Source organism: Sabethes cyaneus, chromosome 1, assembly GCF_943734655.1.
Source record: "Sabethes cyaneus chromosome 1, idSabCyanKW18_F2, whole genome shotgun sequence".
Classification (NCBI taxonomy): Eukaryota; Metazoa; Arthropoda; class Insecta; order Diptera; family Culicidae; genus Sabethes; species Sabethes cyaneus.
Genome location: NC_071353.1, coordinates 53,187,488 through 53,208,320, shown reverse-complemented (window position 1 = coordinate 53,208,320; position 20,833 = coordinate 53,187,488). Strand labels below are relative to the sequence as shown.

The 20,833-nt window shown below is 39.6% G+C and overlaps 1 protein-coding gene across 1 annotated transcript; it reads right to left on the bottom strand.

Moving 5' to 3' along the window:
* Window positions 1-498: 498 nt before the first annotated feature.
* LOC128743145 (TBC1 domain family member 5) lies at window positions 499-3,606 on the bottom strand. The gene is made up of 7 exons (XM_053839673.1): window positions 3,311-3,606; window positions 2,482-3,012; window positions 2,373-2,423; window positions 1,914-2,317; window positions 1,750-1,856; window positions 1,347-1,691; window positions 499-1,289 (listed from the first exon to the last, which is right to left on the bottom strand). Exons 1-7 carry the CDS (start codon window positions 3,391-3,393, stop codon window positions 750-752), a joined length of 2,061 nt encoding a protein of 686 aa, XP_053695648.1. The 5' UTR covers window positions 3,394-3,606; the 3' UTR covers window positions 499-749.
* Between the last annotated feature and the right edge of the window lie 17,227 nt (window positions 3,607-20,833).

Sequence of the window (20,833 nt, the reverse complement as noted above, 5' to 3'; positions counted from 1 at the left end):
TAGTTAAATAGAGAGAAAATTCCGTCCTGTATCGTAGACGAATAATTTGTACCGCAATTATCAGTATGAGAAAAGTTTAATAACACTTCCAGGTGGATGAGAAATGGATTTTAGAAATGCTTGTTGCGCATACAAATCATCCTTTTCCATACAATATCATTTTCATTTTAATCTGTTACTTACGTTCAGGATATTCACAATGTACCATGCGTCTCCATTAAGTCAGATGACCATATAAATTTCAAGTTAAGTTTTCTCAAAAAAGTTCCATAGGCTACACCTATACGAGCAGTGTAGTGAAGTTCTAGTTCGCCAGGATTACAGTATGGTGTATATGGTTAAGCTCTAAGCCTGTGACCGATAGTGATGCTTCCTTGTCAGCCTAAAATTTGTCACAGGGTTTTTCGTTTCGGTTTTTAAATTGAGATCAACAAGCTCTAATAAAAAAAGTTCAGTAATGTAGAAAAATCTTCATTTTATCAACGTACAACTAGGCCAAACGTATATAACGTATATTGCTGGCTTTTACTGAAAATTTTCAACATAACATTCGTATAAACCGTATAAACTGGAAATGTTTTAAAGTAAGACCGTTACACAGAGTTGAATAGATTATTGTTTTTGTTCGAGGAAACAGTTTATCACTACATATTTCGTGTAGAAAATTAATACTAATACTAGTTTAGGTGATGCAATTTAAAAATGCACAAATTTCCGCACGTCTGACCAAAATCAGTCAAAACACTTCTTTAATCCGAGTCTTGGCGAACCGCATAGAGTGGGTCCGCTAATGGTATCTCTTTATCGTCTATTCGCCGGTTTCGATCAGTAAAGTTTTGTTGAAAAACATGCATTTCGACTTCTTTTCTATTTGCAAGTTTTTTCGTTGCGATTCCACTGTAACGATCTTCGGGAATTTCATACTGCGATATTGAAGCTGCACTGTTCCGCCGGCAGTCTAGGTCATAATTATAGGAACGTTGCAGATTAAGGCTAGTGGGTGGTATTTGCGTTCGTTGCGTTGCAGTAACACGATTCTGTTGAGACTGGTCTTCGTTGGCTTCTGTTGCGGCGTCGATTGGTACTGGCGTACGGAATACATTGTCATACCGAGGTTTCAGTAAAGAGCAGATTTCCTCGATTCCTTCCAGTGATTGTTGGAGTTCTCCCGTAGGATTTGACGGCCGTACATGATGCCGCAGGACACTGAGATATTGCAAAAGCTTAGCACGGCTAACCGACATGATGTTGTAAGCTTCTTGGAGCTCAAGCTTTAAAAGTTCGGGGTCCTTGTAAAAATTAAATTGTTAGTTTTGGATATATCAGTAAAACATTTTGAGACTCACATCTTCGAAATAACCATCACTAATATTGGAAGGATGTAATTGTTCACTTTGACTGGAAGCAGCGGCGGCCTGTTTTGCGGCGCTTATTGCCTTTTCTCGAAGCTCTAGGGCAGTCGTTTTACGCTGGGATCCAGAATTTCGCGGTAGAGAGCTGGTTCGAGAACGCTCATTTCGGCAATCAAGTGAAAGATCGGGCTTCAGCGGGCGTTTGTGAACATTGGGCAGAGTTGAATATTTTATATATTCCATTTCAATATTCTTGGAACGCATCACAGGCTGCTGAGCGGGTTTCTTTGCAGCTGGAGATGATATGTATATCATTGCGCCAGCTGGACGTTCGTAAATCTAGAAATAGGGCATAATTACGATATTAGCTGCAAGTTAAATACTGAAAAATACTCACCTTGGGAGATTTCATATGCAGAGCATGCCGTATTACTAAAGAAATGTCCACATTTGTTGGATATTGCATCAAATATGTTAGGCAAGTGGTGTGATCGCTGTAAATCACTAAAGAAAAATGTTTGGTTGTAAACGTTAGCTAAAACTACGCATTAACAAACTTACATTTATCTCGGATTCGAATCAACATTGCGACCACGATGTAATTTACAAGGCTTAACTCGTCACCTTCGCCGAAGATAGCATCCCAGAGTAGTAGCAAATCCTGCAACGAAAACTCTCTTCCGAACAGCAATCGGAGCCAACGAACGCCGAAGATTGCTAACGGTATGTCCAGCTTTAGGAGATGATTGTGTAGGTGGAGGTCTTCTTTAATGAGTATTTTATTCTTCACGTAGTTTAACTGTTCGATAACTTCGATTTCGGGTCTTCGACGGAAACTGGCACCTCCGTCTGGGCTGGAAGGTGTAGGAGCAACAGCTACTGGAAAATAGCCCGTTGCTGTTGGAACGACATCTGCGATCCGATAAAATGACGATATCCGGTCCATTATTTTGGAAAATATAGCACTGAAAAAAGTAGGTATATTACAGCAGGTTTAGTTCGATTTAATTCAGTACTTACAAAGAATCTTCTTCCAAATGATCCGGGTTCAGTATTGTAACGAGGCTTGGACTAAGAAAAGGATATATTATAAAAATTTAATGTACTAACGTTTACAAGTTAAACTCACTCGACAGACGGATCCAATTCCTGGATATGCGCCAAGGCTTGCTGGTCACTGTGAATTACAAATATCAATGGAGCGAGAATTTCATGCATTCCTTGCCTATAGCACATATCTGGGTACTTTCTTGCGTAGCAGAAAAGAATATTTATCATCATCTCCTGCACTGGGTTCTTGCGAAAAAAATCTACTCCGGGGAAAGTTCGGACCACATCTTGTTTGATCACGGCACACAGCTCTTGATCGCAGAAGTGTTGATTCCAGAGGCTCTGCTTAGACTGTGATAGCGGGTCATCACTGCCATTCGAGTTGAGGTGTGGATTTAGCATGTATCTGCTCTTTAACTCGTGATACTGGACTCGATGCAACCTACGCTGATCGGCCCACTCTTTCGATGGTGGCTTAAGAACTCCTAGGAAAACTGCCCAGCATATACTGCGAAATGGTGAAACCCGCAGGTCGCCCCGAACTGCTGCATGGCGAAGATCGTAGAGTTTTTCTTCATTTGCAATGGTAACAATATTGCGCCATTCTAACCTGGAAAAGGAAAGCGAATGTAAACAGAAAAATGTTCATTAAATATATTGTGAATAGTCAATTTAATAAAAGCGGGAAACAAATTTGGTATTTAATTTGAGAATAGCTAGCTAGAGCTAGCCTTTTTCATAGCTTATGTGAAGCATTTCGCATTAGGACAGTAGAAAAGTGTATGGAGTACCGAATCTGTGGAGATTGGTTTGTTTGGTAGACGAATTTACCATTTTCGCAGTGGATTGTTGTGCAGCATTTATTTAACGTTTTTAATTTTAAAATGTTTCACTTAATTTATACTCACTCGTATCTATCGACACTGGATAACCCACAGCCGGATCGGCCAGATTTTTTAGCACCATCCCGCTTTCCCGGAAAATCGACCATTATCTGCTCAGAAGTACGCCTCTCAAGTAAAGTTTATCAGAAAAAACTGAACGTAAATAACACTTACGACTGTCGCAAATCACAATAATAATAACTCTTTAGTAGTTTCGTTTCAGTTTGACTTGTATTGCTGTATTGATAATCGTTATCAACGCATTGTACGGATTTACGAACATTGCTATGTACAAGAGATTAAAAACATAATACTACACACAACAATATTCAGTGAAAAATCGACGTATTAATTTACTTTCTCGTTATAAAGTAAACAAAAATAGAATGAAAATTCAAACTTTTAAACAGCTGATTGTCAAATTTATTGTCGTTTTGAAATATATAGGGTTGCAAGATAAGGCCGATAGATTAATCATCAGTTTCCGTTACCGGAATGCAGAGCTGCCACAAATCAAAAACATTCCATCAAGAAGACTGGCAACTTTGTCAAAAGTCGAGCGACAATAACAGCAATGCTATCTGCCGAGTTAAAGTTGAACTATAGTATACATACTACAGACGGTAAATAATCAACAGACGTGCAAAGAGAAAAACACTTATTTTTGTTTATTTTATTTAAACAGTTTTGGCATCCAGTCAGAATTGGATCAATCTTCCTATAATCTGCAGTAAGTTGCGTGAATCGCGAGGTATGTTCCGTGGAATTTCGCGAATTGCGACGCATATTTGGAAATTGAACAAGCGAATTGAATTTTTTAAAGCATTATAGGCGAGGGGATCCCTATCCCTTGCTATGTATTTGTCAGAGGATAACATCGCGCTTCCAAAACTGTCAACGCTTCCAAAAGTGTCAAATTTCAATGCAGTAACATAGCGAGAAAAAATAAGCAAAACATCGAGTTTCTTTATTCGATGATGTACTCGCTGCTCTTGTTAATGGAGCATTCCCTTGATTATAGGCGTTTTTGACAAGCTATCGCCCGCTTGGAGGCGCTGCATAAAAAAGTGACGAAAAGTAAAATCGCTGTCAAGCTCCATATTGCTGTTGCAGTTGAAAACTGTAATAATCGACTCGCGACATTCGGTTTCATTCTTGTTCTGTGTGTCGCAACTACGTCGCACGTGGTGCGCTGTACAGCGCATCAATGTGCGATCACAGCGCACCACGTGCGACGTAGTTGCGACACACAGAACAAGAATAAAAGCGAATGTCGCGAGTCGATTATTACGGTTTTCAACTGCAACAGCAATACATTGTTGAAAAAAGCTGAAATAAAATGCAGTTTTTGATTAACCCTTTCAATTGTCAGGAATTTAGATAGCGAAATATAGGAAGAAATTTGTTTATCTACGTTCAGGTAAGTGAAAATATTCGAATTAATTAACTTTATGACAGAAAAATGTTAGTGTTTGATTTTGTACCGCATGAAACAAAAGTACATAGAGTCAGCTGTAAAGTTTACATATCCTGGATAGAAAATCACCAATTATTTTCAGTCTTCAGTGCATTACAATGTGTTTTCAAATGCTAACGGATTTATTTTCGTGATAAGCATCATCTGCGCCAAGAACCAAACATATAACCTATCAGTTCGGAAACATAAATACACTTGCGAAGCTCTAAAAATCTCCCGAAACAGAAACAATATATATCAAATGAAAGGTAATGCTTTTTCTTACCTTTATTATCCATTTTCATCATTCCCACTGTTGTTAATTCAATAAAATATTACATTTAAAGTCGAGTTCCATATAGGCGTTTTTGACAAGCTGTCGCCCGCTTGGAGGCGCTGCATAAAAAAAGTGATGAAAAGTAAAATCGCTGTCAAGCTCCATACATTTTTGAAAAAAAAAACTGAAATAAAATGCAGTTTTTGATTAACCCTTTCAATTGTCAGGATTTTAGATAGCGAAATATTGGAAGAAATTTGTTTATTTACGTTAAGGTAAGTGAAAATATTCGAATTAATTAACTTTATAGGCGTTTTTGACAAGCTATCGCCCGCTTGGAGGCGCTGCATAAAAAAAGTGATGAAAAGTAAAATCGCTGTCAAGCTCCATACATTTTTGAAAAAAGCTGAAATAAAATGCAATTTTTGATTAACCCTTTCAATTGTCAGGAATTTAGATAGCGAAATATTGGAAGAAATTTGTTTATCTACGTTAAGGTAAGTGAAAATATTCGAATTAATTAACTTTATGGCAGAAAAATGTTAATGTTTAATTTTGTACCGCATGAAACTAAAGTACATAGAGTCAGCTGTAAAGTTTACATATCCTGGATAGAGAATCACCAATTATTTTCAGTCTTCAGTGTTTTCCAATGTGTTTTCAAATGCTAACGGATTTATTTTCGTGATAAGCATCATCTGCGCAAAGAACCAAATATATAACCTATCAGTTCGGAAACATAAATACACTTGCGAAGCTCTAATAATCTCCCGAAACAGAAACAATATATATCAAATGAAAGGTAATGCTTTTTCTTACCTTTATTATCCATTTTCATCATTCCCACTGTTGTTAATTCAATAAAATATTACATTTAAAGTCGAGTTCCATATAGGTGCCAGCAAGCATTTTGGGAATTGCACTTCTTTTGTAGTTCCAATAATCACAACCAGGTAGCGAACGGTTGCTGTATTTATGGTTACGAACTGATAGGTTATATGTTTGGCTCTTGGCGCAAGTGATGCTAATCACGAAAATAAATCCGTTAGCATTTGAAAACACATTGTAATGCACTGAAGACTGAAAATAATTGGTGATTGTCTATCCAGGATATGTAAACTTTTGCTTCATGCGGTACAAAATTAAACATTAACATTTTTCTGCCATAAAGTTAATTAATTCGAATATTTTCACTTACTTTAACGTAGATAAACAAATTTCTTCCAATATTACGCTATCTAAAATCCTGACAATTGAAAGGGTTAATCAAAAACTGCATTTTATTTCAGCTTTTTTTAAAAATGTATGGAGTTTGACAGCGATTTTACTTTTCATCACTTTTTTTATGCAGCGCCTCCAAGCGGGTGATAGCTTGTCAAAAACGCCTATAGGCGAATTCGAGCAAAACTAAGAGCTACCGTTTGCTACATGGTTGTGATTATTGGAACTACAAAAAAAGTGCAATTCCCAAAATGCTTGCTGGCACCTATATGGAACTCGACTTTAAATGTAATATTTTATTGAATTAACAACAGTGGGAATGATGAAAATGGATAATAAAGGTAAGAAAAAGCATTACCTTTCATTTGATATATATTGTTTCTGTTTCAGGAGATTATTAGAGCTTCGCAAGTGTATTTATGTTTACGAACTGATAGGTTATATGTTTGGTTCTTGGCGCAGATGATGCTAATCAAGAAAATAAATCCGTTAGCATTTGAAAACACATTGGAAAACGCAGAAGACTGAAAATAATTGGTGATTCTCTATCCAGGATATGTAAACTTTACAGCTGACTCTATGTACTTTTGTTTCATGCGGTACAAAATCAAACATTAACATTTTTCTGCCATAAAGTTAATTAATTCGAATATTTTCACTTACCTTAACGTAGATAAACAAATTTCTTCCAATATTTCGCTATCTAAAATCCTGACAATTGAAAGGGTTAATCAAAAACTGCATTTTATTTCAGTTTTTTTCAAAAATGTATGGAGTTTGACAGCGATTTTACTTTTCATCACTTTTTTTATGCAGCGCCTCTAAGCGGGCGATAGCTTGTCAAAAACGCCTATTGATTTCAAGAAACAGCACTGAGAAAAAAGTATAAGTTTTTGACACTCAGAAAAATACCTACAGATAGGTATCTGTACTTTTTGGCAAAAATCTGTAATCTGTACCGTACAGAATCTGTACCAAGAAATTCGAAAAAATCTGTACTTTTCCAGATAAATCTGTACATGTGGCAATACTGCTAACAAGGTTTCTTAGGACTGCGACAAATCTAGTCCAGTTTGATGTCCTGAAAGTAAACAATTTTGTTAAAGCATAAAACCACCCCTTCCTTCCAACCTAGTTTGTTTTTAAACATTGAATCTAGTCCAAATTGATGTCCTGAAGATGAAACGTCACAGAAAAGTGAGCAGTAATCCTTTCCTTTTGCCAGATTGTATCCATATTCGCGACTATGAAGTTGCTAATATTTGTTTGGTTTTTGCGTGAGAAAAAAGTGAAGGAAGTATTTTTGCTTTTGTTTTCACGCAAGTTTTGACAATGGGTTTTCGTGTATGTGCGAACAGGATTAAAAATCTCTTTAGCTTTCGCAGTCGCGAATAGCGAGGGGCAAGACACTTCATAATATTATCATAATATTAATATATATGGACCTATTAAAACCCTATAAATGTATAAATAAATGTAACTTTATAGGGCTTTAAGTTATATTATGGGTGGGAAAGGTCAATATATTAAGGCTGGAAAAATATTTCCATAGAGAAAAGTAATATATTTTCAACAGTGTCTTGCCCCTCGGCGAATAGGTACTGCAAGAATGTTTTCGGAACTTTTGTCTTACAAGGAAACACGGCTGAAGGAATGTCTGTGCATGTGAAGTAACGCAGCAATTCTCAAAGTGAGGAAAATCAGCGACTCTTTTATCCGAGAATAGTTTTGAATGTTTCAATTGCTGCTTTGCGTCAGTTAGTTGCCTGTAATTCTTTACTTGAATGTCAAAATTCTATTAAACTGTCAGTCGGCCCAATTAGGGAATCAGGTGAAGTGCAGTCGTGTCCCAATTAACGGAATCAGGCTGTACTCCGATTCTGGCACTGGTAAAAATATTTATTTTTAGCATCTCAAATTACACAAAATACATACCAAAAATACGATACAAATAATTAGCACTATTATTGCGGAGTTTCCACCTATTTAGAGTCCCACGCGAAAATTATTAGCGTGGTTATTTTCTGCGTTTACCACGCATGTTTGTAAATTAGCAATTTAAACTATCAGTTTTTCGTTATTGCCTCCCCACTGCACCCCTCCTTGCTTGACAAGTATGTTTTCAATGTATTTAGTAAGTACAGGATAATTATTATTAAAAAACGAATTTGCGTAGGACTTGTTAAATTGCTGCCAGATGCAATATTTACTTAACGCTATTGCGATTATTATCTAAAATTTTTCTTTCGTAGGTTTAGTTGTGCGCCTAACAGTTGCGCAGAGCTCTGTTCTGGTTGCTCGCAGTCAAAGTATCTCTTTTACACTCACACGAAATTTCGTAAGAAACTGTCAACGCAAGAGTGATGAGAAAAGCAACAATATTTCTCTCTCGCTCATCAGCTGAATGCTAGGGTAGCTTGCTTCGTGTTTGCCCGTTCAAACATGCACAATTTTTTTTACAAACGCAATCAGCATTTAAATTTTATCATTTTCGGTTAACGTAAAACATTGTGACTGTGTTGTTTGTAAGTCTGTATGTAATAGAACAAAACGAATGTTATCTAAGCAAAGAATAAGAGCATAAACATAGAAAACTTACTCATGCTTACACTGTCAATAATACATGATTTACCTTTGCGCACAACTATATAAAGCTGAAAAACGAAAGATTTTCTCGGGAAGCACAATATTTTACGCCACACATATGTAAATATGGTGTGAAAGACAAGTCAAGGTTTCTTCGCAAAACCCCGCCTAACGTAGTTCTACGCCAGCTACGCGGTTGTGTCTGGAATACAACCTTTCTGATTTTTTTTTCATTAAATGTTGACCAACATTTGAAAGGGGCAGATAAGCCAACTGTCAAACAGAACGAGTGAGAGTTATTTTTTGCTGGAGCTGCATAGGAAAATGAACTCTCACTCGTTCTGTTTAACAGTTGGCTTTTTCGTCCTTTTTAAATGTTGGTCGACAAATGTTCGGTTTTGACTCTCTGCAATGTTACCCATATAAAACTTTCTTTACTGATTCGTCGATCACACCGGTCGATAAAGACGAATTTTTACTGATAGATTTGTCTTCTAAGAAATGAAATTTGTTGCAGGATTTTTTCATTTGCGATCAAAAAAGAAACTATTGAAAAAGCGCGACAAATCAAGACCCAGAGGAAAATCATTTAAAAAACTCAAAAATCATATTTTATCATACTTTGAATACAATTTCCATTGAAAGAACATTTACTGACCAGTGTTATTCAACATTCTGCATATAGAACAGAGGTGCCAGATATGTAAGATTTTCGCAAATTTATCTGATTAAAAGGATTAATACGAGTGACTAAATCTTCTATAGTATAGTTAACGAACAAGCTACCCCCTATTATAATGACAGTTCAGAGCATGTTTTCCGTAACTGCTATCAGTGTTGTGAGCGGCGCTGCAATCGCATTTTCGGGCCGTCCATAATAAGTGATGCAATATTTCTATAGGAAAACGTTCACTTTCGTAGCATCAATTGGGTATTTTAATTTTCCCAAAAAAGTTGCTTTTTTGCCTCATTTGATAACCCGTCGTTTTCTGAATCTAACAGTTCTTTTTTTATTTCAATTAAGTGAATATTTGATGAAAAAATTATTAAAAATCAAAAATAGAATGATTTGCTGTTTGACAGATATCAACCAAATCGATTGATTGAAATGATGTCAGAAGTTCTCTTCCTCTCTTCTATCTTTCTGATAGAGCTTTTCATTTTGACCGAGCTTTTGACAGCTCCCATATGAAACCTGTATCGGCTGATGACCATAGTTTATCTATCCACTGTGTTGTCCTAAGGCGAGCTGTGAAGAAAAATGGTTTACTTATAAGATATCGTCTTATCCTAAAAAAAATTTTTTTAAATGAAAAAAATGCTTTTTTTATTACTTTCACTCGTCAAATTTGAAAAAGTTCTCATGTGACTTTACAGTGACATCATATATTATCATAATATGTGAGAATTTAAATACCACTAAAATACCCAATTATGGAAGCAAAAGCTCATCTTGCGTTACATTTGAAATGCGCGTATTACAAAATTGCACATCTATCTTGCTGATTGTAAATCGATAGCTTTTATTCTGTGTTGTATTTGTTTATAATAGAGGTTTTCCGTCAGATTATACCCCTCCTTTTCTTATTTTTTCTCGAAAGTACTCCCAATACGAGTGACAATGGTGCAAAAATATATTTTTTTTGTTGACTCTAGAATGAATTTCTTTTCACCAAATCACGAATGTTGAGTTTTAAAAAATTCGTTTCGGCAGCACTGTTTATCAAAATTTTTTAGTTTTTCTGGCAGCATTGCACAACAGATTTTGACATATGTGTATCAGCGGTTGAGTGAAAAGGACAAAACGAATGAAAAGCTAATGATTACCTTCTTTTTCGTTTCGTGTGTTGCTTGCCACAAGAGTAAAGAGTGGCACAAATGGTTTCGAAGTGGTGAAAATAGAGTACACTGGTACAAAAAGCCATGTAATACATCTGAGAAGTGACGGGTTGAAATATACGTATTTTATTTTTTCATTTTTACAGTAGTTAGAGGCTTTATTAAAGAAAGTTTTATATGGGTATCATTTCTAAGAGTCAAAACCGAACATTTAGTGAAAAAAAAATTTTTGACGGAAAACCTCTATTATGTAATTAAGATGAAAGTCGTAAGCAAATAAGATTTACTTAACCCGTCACACAGCAAATATACAAATGTAAACAAACCGAGTGGAAATTTTTTGCCAGCATATGTAGAAAAACAATCTTTTACTTGTTTTGATTTTCGTTTGCACAAATGGATTTTGGTAGGTTCATGCTTCAAACGTTCTGTATCTGTTTACGCAGATTTCAACGAAAAAAGTACAATAAAAAGGTAGATCAACTTTGTTGCAATAAGCATTTACGACGATGATTTTGGTATTGTCGGTCCATGCCGACATTTTTTCACGGTCTTGAGTGAAACAATAGTTTCTAAATAGTATACTGAGAGACAAAATTTGCACGCGTATTGCATGTAAATTCATGCAATGTTATCATTTCGAGTTATTCACCACACTCAAAGGTTAGTAGCGGAACCAGGAACCAGCATTTCGAGGTATGTTTTTTATATATGGGAGCTGTCAGTTTGTTACCCCGTTGCGAACAAGACATCTTTATTTTAATCAGTTACTTTTTTATTTGGCTGCAAGTGTAAAGAAACTGAGTAATAGTTATTGAACGAACGGACCCCGTTTACTGCGGGAAGTTTCCGAAATATGTAAAAATATGGCACCGCAGGTGCACTTCTCAGACATTATCGACGTCAGATCCTATCGAAGCGCTATAACCAGCGGAGTGCTATCCCTATCTTAACGAACGGTGTTTGACAGTCCACTTAACGAAGGGCGCTATTGCAAGAAATCCAAGAAATAGCGCCCGTCTGACAGGTAGATTTGCTGCCAACCTTGTCGAGATGTGCTGAGATGTTGGCAACAAAAACATGGCACCCATCGCAAGCCCCTGGCTATAACGTTGACTCGGACCGGACCACCACCTAGTGATGGTAAAGATGCGCCCAAGACTCTCCGTTGTGAACAACATTCGGTACCGACGCCAGCCTCGGTTAGATCTCGCGCGGCTGAAGCAGCCAGACGTCGCCGCAAACTACGCGCATTCACTCGAAGTTGCGCTGCCGGAAGAGGACGAGCTGGACGAAGCCCCTCTCGAGGACTGTTGGAACACTATCAAAACAGCCATTAGCAGTGTGCGGAGAGCTCCATCGGGCATGTGGCCCGGAATCAGCGGAACGATTGGTTTGACGATGAATGTAGGAGGGTGATGGATGAGGAGAACGATGCGCGGGCGGCCAAGATGCGCAGTGCCACACGTCAGAACGTGGAAAGGCACAAACAGAAGAAGATGCAGCGAAACCAAATCTTTCGGGAGAAAAAGCGCTACCTGGAAGAGCAGGAATATGCAGAGTTGGAGCGGCTGCATTGTTCTCATCGTATTCTGGCGGACGATCGTGAGGTGACGGATAAGTGGAAGCAACACTTCGACGAACACCTGAATGGCACCCAGGCGGAAAACCATGGCGGCGGGGAAAGCAATTTCGACGGTGCAGCAAACGGGGAAGAGGTGCCAGCCCCAACGATAGGCGAAGTTAAGGAGGCCATCATGCAGCTAAAGAACAACAAGTCAGCTGGAAAAGATGGTATTGGAGCGGAGCTTATTAAAATGGGACCAAAAAAGCTGGCCATTTGTCTGCACCGACTAATTGTTAGAATTTGGGATACGGAACAGCTACCGGAGGAGTGGAAAGATGGGGTTATCTGCCCGATCTACAAAAAGGGCGACAAGTTGGACTGTGAGAACTATCGAGCGATCACCGTTCTCAATGCCGCTTATAAAGTGCTGTCCAAAATTATTTTCCGCCGTCTATCACCAATTGCGAATAGATTTATGGGAACTTATCAAGCCGGCTTCGTCGAAGGTCGGTCTACAACGGATCAAATATTTACACTGCGGCAAATCCTCCAAAAGGGCCGTGAATGTAGAGTTCCCACGCATCATTCATTCGTTGACTTCAAAGCCGCATATGATACCATCGACCGGAAAGAGCTATGGAAAATCATGGACGAGAACAGCTTCCCCAGGAAGCTCATCAAACTGATTAAGTCTACGATGGATGGTACACAATGCTGTGTTCGGATTTCGGGTGGATTGTCAAGTTCATTCGAATCACACAGAGGGCTTCGTCAAGGTGATGGTCTTTCATGCCTGCTGTTCAACATAGCGCTACAAGGTGTTATGAACCGAGCGGATATCAACACGCGGGGCACGATATTCAACAAATCTAGTCAATTCGTCTGCTTTGCCGATGACGTGGATATTATCGGCAGAACATCTGTGGCGGTGGCTGAACAGTACACCAGACTACAGCGCGAAGCAGAAAAGATTGGGTTAAAGGTACGGTAAAGGTTAAATACGTCTAAAACAAAGTACATGCTGGCCAGCGGAACCGAGGCCGAACGACACCGCTTGGGCAGTAGTATATTGATCGACGGCGATGAGTTTGAGGTAGTCGATGAATTTGTCTACCTCGGCTCATTGGTAACGGCGGACAATGATACCAGCCGTGAGATTCGGGGGCGTATTATCAGCGGAAGTCGTGCTTACTATGGGCTCCACAAGCAATTGCGGTCGAGCAGACTACGTCCCCGTACAAAGTGCACCCTGTACAAGACGCTTATTAGACCGGTTGTTCTCTACGGGCATGAAACATGGACAATGCTCGAGGAGGACCTGCGAGTGCTCGCAGTTTTCGAACGACGAGTGCTAAGAACGATCTTCGGCCGTGTACAGGAGAACGGAGTATGGAGGCGGAGGATGAACCATGAACTCGCACAGCTCTATGGCGAACCCAGTATCCAGAAGGTAGCTAAAGCTGGACGGATACGATGGGCGGGGCATGTTGCAAGAATGCCGTACAACTACCCTGCTAAGATGGTGTTCGCCTCAAATCCGGTAGGAACAAGACGACCAGAAGCGCAGCGAGCAAGATGGTTAGACCAGGTGGAGCGAGATCTGGCGGAGAGTACTCGGTGTCCGAGGAATTGGAGAGCGGAAGCCCTTAATCGAGTTACATGGAGAAACTTTGTTCAACAGGCTTTGTCTTAGGACGGCAGGCCACCTAAGTAAGTAAGTAAGGTGGAAACAAAATCTGTCAAATCAAAAGTTTTCAGTGGCTCGTATTGTATTTAAGGTTTCGCATTTTTCTTTCAAAATATCCTCTATAAAACCTGTAGAACATGAAGTAAAATATTTTTCCCTGTTGGGTACATTCTCCACTGCGACCAGTAATTTGATCTATTGTGGCGGAAGTAAAATATAGGTAAGAATCAAAAATTAAAATATATTTATACCTATTACGATTAATCAATGTTTTGCAGTATCATCAACTTTCGTTGTTGAGAGAGAAAATTCGGAAAACAATGGTAGTGAACTGAGGAAAAGAAAAACACTGAGCTTATACTTGTGTTTTTAAACAGGTTTTTCCCCACAGTCACAATTGGATGAAACGGGACATTTGTCAACCACAGACGTCGAATATAATTACGATGCAGTCCAGGTAAACTTTATATGTAGGTAGCTCATGTTTTGTAGGCCTCTGCGATATGGGTAACGAGAACGATATGGGTTGTGTAGAATACAAATCTTTTACTTTAGACTTATCGCAATCCATTTGATATTAATAGGGCCTCCCAGTTAGTTCCGAGGTATGACGGTCGCCTAATAAGCCAGTCGTCGTATGTTCGAATCTCGACTGGGAGAGGCTGTTAGAGACAATAGGATCGTAACAACTGACCCTGCAATTGGCCTGCACTTTAACAGCTGGCTGCGAGGTCTGTCGTATAAAAACAGAAGGTCAAGTTTCGAAAACGGAATGTAGCACCTAGGCCTAGGCTTTGCTTTTAGGGGCTATTTTAATTAATTTTCTGTTTTTGTAGCAAATAGATCTGTATTTGTATTTGAATATAGGCTATGAGCCCGTTATCCTTTCTTAAGACTAATTTACAAACAATTATTGGACAAATTCTACATATAGGAACCAGTTAAATTTTAAATAAAATGATCTTAAAAATGAGATGCTGTTGAAGATTTCAGTAGCAGAGAAGAGAATTATAGAGGAGGTTACCAGCAATACAAAGAAACTAATTGAAGAACTAATGATAAAGACGATAGTCACAATCAAGTGCGATTTCGATGAAAAAAAAAGTATGAACCTAAATTATAAGGAAGGAGAAGACGACATCTGCAAAACTAATATTCCTCTCAAATCGTGCACAAAAGTACAAGAGCTAAATGACATGGAGAATCATCTAGCTGACAAAAACACGGAATGAAATTTGTAAGTCATTACCAAATGTTTTGTTTTAGTATGTATAGTTTTACAAGCAAATGTTTTGGATTTTAAATGAAAATTGAATGGAAAGTTTTTTTCAGCACTGTGTGTATAACCAGGGATGGTTCGATCACTTTGGCTCATTTGACAGTACCGTCTCAGCTGAGAAAAATTTTACAGATATGTATGAGACATTTGTAGAACTAGTTATCTGCAATTTTGCTGGACAAAGTTTTGTTATTTTGTATAAATAATCTTTTATAGTTACGATGCTACAATGCTAATACCTCATTAGTAACTAAGTGAACGTTTATTTACTTAGTAAAGAGGTACTAGCATTCAGTGTTGAAAAATTCATAGTAGAAAAAAACTCAATGAGATTTCAAGCACCATGAAATTTCAACCTTGATCAGAAGCGCCGAACTCACATGTGAATTTCTCTCGCTATTATATACGATGTCTCTGTTGCTATGCGATGTGAACCAAATTCAGCTGTGAGCATTTTGCTTACTTCTTCCACAGCTGGCATTTCATACAACGAACCAGAGAGCGAAAGAGAATTAACCGCCAGAGAAAACATCAGCTGCGAAAAAAGCTCACGCGTGAGTTTTTTCTGCATGGGATCAAGTTGATTTTTGATGAGTCTTGAAATTTCGAGTTAATGATGTTATTGCTAGCGTTGTAGCTCTACAACTACAAAAGATACAGCAAATCGTTATTTAGCGAAATTGTGGATAATAACTAGTTCTGCAAATGTCCCATATATAAATGAGCCAAATTTTACTCAGATGGAACGGTACTGTTAAATGAATCAACATTGAGTCAAAGTGATCGGACCATCTCTGTGTATAACAATCCAAACTCGATTATCCAGGAGTTCCCTTTGAACGTTCGGATAATCGAGTCATTTTTAGTAAAAAAAATCATATTTTTCTGCTGTTGGGTATTTGCTTGTTAACAATCGACTCTACCTAGTCAAAAATTTCATTTTTGATTCGTTTTGAAGATAATTTTTATTTCTTATTTGCTCAACAGATGACATACGTCAAAAAAAATAATTAGACCAAAAGAGGCAGCTGTAACGGGCTGAACACATGTTACAAGATCATAGATTTCTTCTTCGATCGAAAATTCATGCCCAACTGTTCTTGGACCGGCGCAAGTCGCGGTGAAACTAAAAAACTAGCATTTCAAGATTGCAAGAACATTTTGAATGTGTTTTTCGCCATCGTAAAAACTTTGAACGATGGGTTTCCAGTAACTATCAAGTTTATAAATATTGTAGAAAGAACTGTGGTAAAAAATTGATGTTCATAAAGTCTGCAAAAATTGCAAAAATTGTTCCTTATTCTAAAACTATAATAGCTAGAACAGCTACAAAAGACAATCTTCGTGACTGTCGCAGTGGCATTTTTGAACCCTGTGCCCTACTGTATACAAAAAAAATAGCTAGAAAGTTGCTTTTTTGGCAAAGTTCTTTATAATAATCTTTTCAAAATTTTGTAAAACATTGTTTAGTTGTATCTCTTAGTAATCTCATGTTTTTAGTCTTGACCTTGAAATGCGGTCATACATATGTATTAATATTTTTTTGAAACGATGGTTCTACAATTGATGAAGGGACGGTAGGGGAACGAATTGAAAATTTTTTTGGTGAAGGAGGGGGAAGAACGGAAAGGTGAGGGGGGGGGGGGGGGTATTGGTAGCTACGCTTAACAAGTAGTCGTTTTGACTCCTATCTTTTGTCAAATGCTGGAAGGTGCATGAGTCGAACCAAGCTGTAATCTGAGATTATAACCGGATTCGAACCCACAACACCAGCCAGGGCATAAGGACAGACGAACGTCACGTGCAGTACCTTACAAGTCGTAAGGGCGTGCATAGTGTCGTCGTCCTGCCAGTAAAAACCAGTTAGATTTAAAATTTCTCGCTCGGTGGTAATCTACAATAGATGTAGGAAGAGGCACAATGTGTGTCTATAACCCAACCAGATGCGTCGCTACCTTGTTAAGTGGGGTTTGCAGTCTCCTTTTGTCCAGCGCCTCTATGGTTCAAAGGTACAAGTACCAGCGAACCACATGCCCTGGCGGGTGTTGTGGGTTCCAATCCGGTTATAATCTCAGATTATAGCTTGATTCGACTCATGCAACTTCCAGCATTGGACAAAAGGTAGGAGGCAAAACGACTACTTGTTAAGCGTAGCTACCAATATCCCCCCTTCCTCACCTTTCCGCTCTTCCCCCTCCTCCACCAAAATTTTTTTCAATTCTTTCCCCTACCGTCCCTTCATCAATTGTAGAACCATCGTTTCAAAAAAATAGTATCTCTTACCGATCAAAATAATTTTTTTTATCTTACTTTTAGGGGGATTAATCAAATAATCGTTCATGCTATATAAAAGAGCTTTTAACGCTGAGAAATTTATCTAAACATACTTAACCAGTATAATCAACAATTTCGGCGCAATTAAAAAAACGCGTGTTTTGATACCTATGGGACCATTGTGCATCGGGCGTTGTCTGGCTACCAAGATATTGAAAGTAGGCGTCTACCTGCTCAACTCGTTGTCCCGCTACTGTGAAGTTGGTGGAATTGTCAATGTTTACTACCATAGACTTAGTTTTTGCTACATTGTCTGTGAGACCTGCTGCCTGGGAGCTCTTGGAGAGGTCATCTAACTTGCTCTGCATATCGTTTCGGCGTTGTGCGAGCAAGACAATGTCGTCGGATAGGTCGAGGTCATTTAGTTGCTCCATCGTCAGAGGATTCCAAGGCAATCCTCGATTTGGTCTACTGTCAATTGCTCCAACTAATATCTCATCCATAACGATGAGAAACAGAAGCGGTGATAAAATGCAGCCCTGTCTCACGCCAGCAGTAACCCTTATGGGGTCGGACAAGACGCCGTCGTACAAAACCTTGCACGAGAACACCTCGTACTGAGCTTCGATGAGATGGACTAAATTATCTGGAACTCCTCTACGCCTAAGTTCACCCCAGCTGTTTTCGTGGTTGAGTCGGTCGAACGCCTTTTCGAAGTCAACAAACACCAGCAGAAGCAAGGGGTCGGACACTCAGCACATTATGCCGCGGCACTCCAGAGATATCAAGCGGCACACCTCCGGTTCAATTTTAAATATGAAAATGCTCCAATATGATGCGGAGCGTTGTGATATGGTCGGCCAGTACGCAGTCCAGCTTGCTGCCGCCGGAGAGAAGCGTCGATGTTCTCCTAGATCCGGTTGAGGATTACCTTACAGGTACTTTGAGAGTAATACAGATCAACGTGATGCCACTCCAGTTACCGTATTCAGTTAGGTCTCCTTTTTTGGGGACTTTGACCAATATGCCCTGAATCCAGTCCACCGGAAAAGTTGCGATTTCTCATATACTGCTGAAAAGCTGACGTATCATCTGGACTGACAAAGATGGGTCAGCTTTGAGCATTTCGGCTGAAATACAGTCTATCCCTGGCGCTCTATTGCATTTCATACTCTTGATGGCTGCTACAATTTCATCCAGCGATGGCGGCTCCGAGTTGACGCGATTAATTCGAAGAACTGCAGGCGTCATACGCTGCTGGTTTTGTTGGTCTCTGACATTTGAAAGGTAATGTAATATAAACGACTGCCAATCTGATATCTGACTATCCACTCGGAGGGAGCCGCTTCAGTATTGGCCCTCAAACAGCAGTTTTCCTTTCACTGACACTGCACTGTCTTCCGCTGGTTGCTGCTTCGGCTTTAAATTTTATACCACGGTGGGATTTTGTTAATGAGCCACTAGCACTTTTCACGGGCCGACAGCACACCCAAACACTAGCTGCAATTTATCTTCGCTCCAGATTTTAGGAACCGACCGCCGTGTAGCCGTTATCCACTGCCACTCGACTTATCTTTTTCCGCACCGATCGAGATATCACCGCACTACCGATCTTTTCCTTTTTGACGCGAACCAAGATTCGTAGGAAAGGAGCCAATTTAGCTTTCGTTGCTCTAAATGCACACTTTTCCTACCCGTCAGACGAACTGTGCATGCCCACGATCGAAAGTCCAATCTTCCGTTCCAGCCGCGAGCATGCCCTTTTCATCTGTCTCTCGTAACGGTACTTTTCTTCCGTACACGCTGTACACGCATACATCGCTCCGTCTGTTGCCGTACTCAGCATTCAGCATGTATTCAGCACCGAGCAGTGAGAGAATTACGCCCTAACTATCCCTATCAATATTTACACATATCATATCAAAGTTTCTAACCTACCTATCTAGACTAGACACAATCGTTCACCGATCGAAAACCTAACACAAACAAACTAATTTCGGTGAACGATTTCCGTGCTTAATGGTGAGCATGGTTTCCAAATAAAACACGAAACAAATTCTTTCCACTCGGCGGTGAAATTGTAACCGCGAGGGTTACAATTGGCGGTGGCGGTTTCCCCCTGCTGTTCGGCTAGGGAGTTAGTCCAGGCTTTCTTGTCCCGCCTACAAGCACGTTTAACAACCCTTTCCAGTTCGGCATATCGTTGACGGGCAGCTGTCTTAGCCGATATGGTTCGCGCTCGCCTAATGCCGGCTTTCGCCTCTCTCCGCTCGTCGATCTTCCTCCATGTTTCATCCAAGATCCACTCCCTCCGCCTGCTGCGCACTTTGCCGAGGGTTTCATCATGCCGGTCCATTGCTCTTCGACGGTTCCACCAGAAGGCAACTCCGAGGCTCGAGATTCAAGTTGTTCGACAAAGGCCTTTTTCACCTCAGAATCCTCCAATCGGCGGACGTCGTTACGCCACCCGACTTTCTCCTCCCGTCGTTGGACACGTGCGACGGGGAAACCTATTTCAACGATAACAAGATGATGGTCGGATGCGATATCAGCGCTGCGTTTGTTGCGTACATCAAGAAGGCTCCTTTGCCATTTTCGGTTGATGCAGATGTGGTCGATTTGGGTTTCTGTTCGGCCGTCGCGGGAAACCCACGTGACTTTATGTACTGGTGTATGGGGAAAGAGCGATCCACCCAGGATTTCAAGCTTCGGGCGGCTACTTTCCCTTGCTAGTTGTGTCAGATTACCCTGCTGCTGGGCAAGGGTCAATATATTCCATGTTCCGATTCGTGTCCGTATTTTCATGCTAAAGGTCGTTGCCAATAATCCAGAGAGATTTCTTCTTTCATTCTCATTAGCTTTTTGTGTTCCGGTACAGTAGGCTGGTAACCTAAGGTCCTTATCCCACTAATGGGGCTGCCATCTTAATGTGGGCGAGAGCCACTGTGCCCCCTTTGCTGTTAGTGTACGACAACCGAGGTTGCGTAGGTAATGGAATGCACATGTTCACCCTTTGCCAGCTAGGGTGTTACCGTGTTATAAAACTAACAGATTTCTTGTGGCTTGACAAGCACCCGCGATAAGATCAGTTTGAATTGATGCGCCATTTTGTATTGCTACGCCACACTTATGGTAAGAAACGTGGTGCAGCCAACAAGTTTTAACGTGGTAATATAAGCAACCACAATAAATTTGCTTTATTGACGGTTTTATTATGGCTTTCTAGCTGGCTATAAGTGTATCCTCTTGGTATTGCGCAAAACCACAATAAAACCAGAGGCAATGAATAATACTGCAATGAAACCTTTATAAAATTCAAGTAAAACCAAGCGACTTTAGAATTTTAACTTGCGGCATGAAC